Here is a 2266-nt window from a genome sequence, read left to right on the forward strand (position 1 = left end):
GTGTGCAGGGAGTGTGAGCTGGGCGTGTGCAGGGAGTGTGAGCTGGGCGTGTGCAGGGAGTGTGAGCTGGGCGTGTGCAGGGAGTGTGAGCTGGGCGTGTGCAGGGAGTGTGAGCTGGGCGTGTGCAGGGAGTGTGAGCTGGGCGTGTGCAGGGAGTGTGAGCTGGGCGTGTGCAGGGAGTGTGAGCTGGGTGTGTACAGGGAGTGTGAGCTGGGTGTGTGCAGGGAGCGCGAGCTGGGTGTGTACAGGGAGTGTGAGCTGGGTGTGTGCAGGGAGCGCGAGCTGGGTGTGTGCAGGGAGCGCGAGCTGGGTGTGTGCAGGGAGTGCGAGCTGGGTGTGTACAGGGAGTGTGAGCTGGGTGTGTGCAGGGAGTGTGAGCTGGGTGTGTGCAGGGAGTGTGAGCTGGGCGTGAGGGTCTCTGACCGTTCCCCATTGCGAGGACGGTCGTGTGTTGTCTCTGGCTCTGTGACTAACTGGCTGGCTGTTGCTGTTTTAGGTGCTGTCTCTTGGTGCTGATGTCCTGCCTGAATATAAACTCCAGGCCCCACGCATTCACAAATGGACCATCCTTCACTACAGTCCCTTTAAGGCTGTTTGGGATTGGCTGATCCTGCTGCTTGTTATTTACACGGCTGTCTTCACTCCATACTCCGCTGCGTTCTTACTGAATGACCAGGAGGAGGTGAGCCGCCGAGAGTGTGGGTATTCCTGTAACCCCCTGAACGTGGTGGATCTGATTGTGGACATCATGTTCATCATTGACATCCTCATCAACTTCCGGACCACGTACGTGAACAGTAATGACGAGGTGGTCAGTCATCCTGTCAGCATCGCCGTCCACTACTTCAAGGGTTGGTTCCTCATTGACATGGTGGCTGCCATCCCCTTTGACCTGCTCATCTTCCGCTCGGGCTCCGATGAGGTACGGACCACCTGAGACTCGACTCCTAGGCTCTTAGCCTTTTCCTGCCACTCTCACTTTGGTCAGCTTCATCATTTCTGACAGCTCTAAGGAATACAGAGATTCTCATTCACCTGGAGATCTGGGATCCTGTCAGTGTATGAATCTCATTGGCTAGCTGAGGGCCTTCCCGGATTGGAGCAGCAGTGGGCCATTCACCTTTCGTTATGATCAGGGCTCACCTGGAGCTCAACTCCCCTTCCTTCACCAATCCCAATGTCCTGTCACACTGTCTCTCCCAGAGCTCACTCATTGAAAAATCCCTCCTCCTCTCCGTTCTGGATGGATGGCCTTAGCTTGAGAATTTGTACTCTGTGTTTTTTTTAGATTAGATTCCCTACAGTGTGGAAACGGGCCCTTCAGCCCAACCAGTCCATACCTCCGAAGATGCCCCTACCACTAGGGGCAATTTAGCACAGCCAATTCACCCTGACCTGCACATCTTTGGAATGTGGAAGGAAACCAGAGCAAGCCCACGCAGACACGGGGAGAATGTGCAGACTCCACACAGACAGTCGCCTGAGGCGGGAATTGAACCCGGGTCCCTGGCACTATGAGGCAGCAGTGCTAACCACTGTGCCACAGTGCTGCCCCAGAGACAGAGGGAGAGAGTGAGAGCACTGACGGAGAGAAGGGGAGTGAGAGAGGGGGAAAGAGCTCACGGAGAGAGGGAGAGGGATAGACAAACAAAGGACATGCTGAACCAGGTGTGAAGGACAGGCTTAATGTTTTGTGTTTGTTCATTTTGAGGGACATGGGGATCACTGGCTGGGCCCAGCATTTATCACCTGTCCCTAGTTGCCCCCCTTGAGAAGGTGGGGGGGTGAGCTGCCTTCTTGAACCGCTGCAGTCCATGTGCTGTGAGTAGGCCCACAATACCACAATCTGTTTCCTGCGTGTGATCCTGATGCCTGTGGGTCAGGGATTTCCTGCTGTGTGGTCTAGAGGTTATCCCAGTGCAGATATCTCCGGCTGAATTTCTGGTGGTGTTGGCAAGGTCCAGACAGGAATGCTGGAAGAGTCGTTGAGTCATAGAGGTGTACAGCACAGAAACAGACCCTTCAGTCCATCGTGTCTTTGCCAGCTATTCTAAGCTAACCTGGTCCCATTTGCCAGCACCTGGCGAATATTCCTGTAAATTGAATTGAATGGAATTGATTGTCCCGTGTCCCGAGGCACAGTGAAAACTATTGTCTTGGAGCAACACAGACAGATCCCAGAGTTCAGTAACATCGATAGTAAATAATAGGGAAACAGCAGCAATAACAAAAACACAGGGACAGGCGAATGTTTGGAGTTTGTGAG

At 54.0% G+C, this 2266-nt stretch overlaps 1 protein-coding gene across 1 annotated transcript in view; it reads left to right on the forward strand.

Annotated features, from left to right (window-relative positions):
* Positions 1-2266, forward strand: part of LOC122548788 (potassium voltage-gated channel subfamily H member 2-like) — a 58063-nt gene that overhangs the window by 51423 nt on the left and 4374 nt on the right. The window contains exon 6 of the mRNA XM_043687557.1: positions 497-922. Within this exon, the coding sequence (XP_043543492.1) occupies positions 497-922 (426 nt within the window). The remainder of the gene's footprint in view (positions 1-496; positions 923-2266) is intronic.

The sequence above is a fragment of the Chiloscyllium plagiosum genome, chromosome 4 (genome assembly GCF_004010195.1).
Source record: "Chiloscyllium plagiosum isolate BGI_BamShark_2017 chromosome 4, ASM401019v2, whole genome shotgun sequence".
NCBI lineage: Eukaryota > Metazoa > Chordata > Chondrichthyes > Orectolobiformes > Hemiscylliidae > Chiloscyllium > Chiloscyllium plagiosum.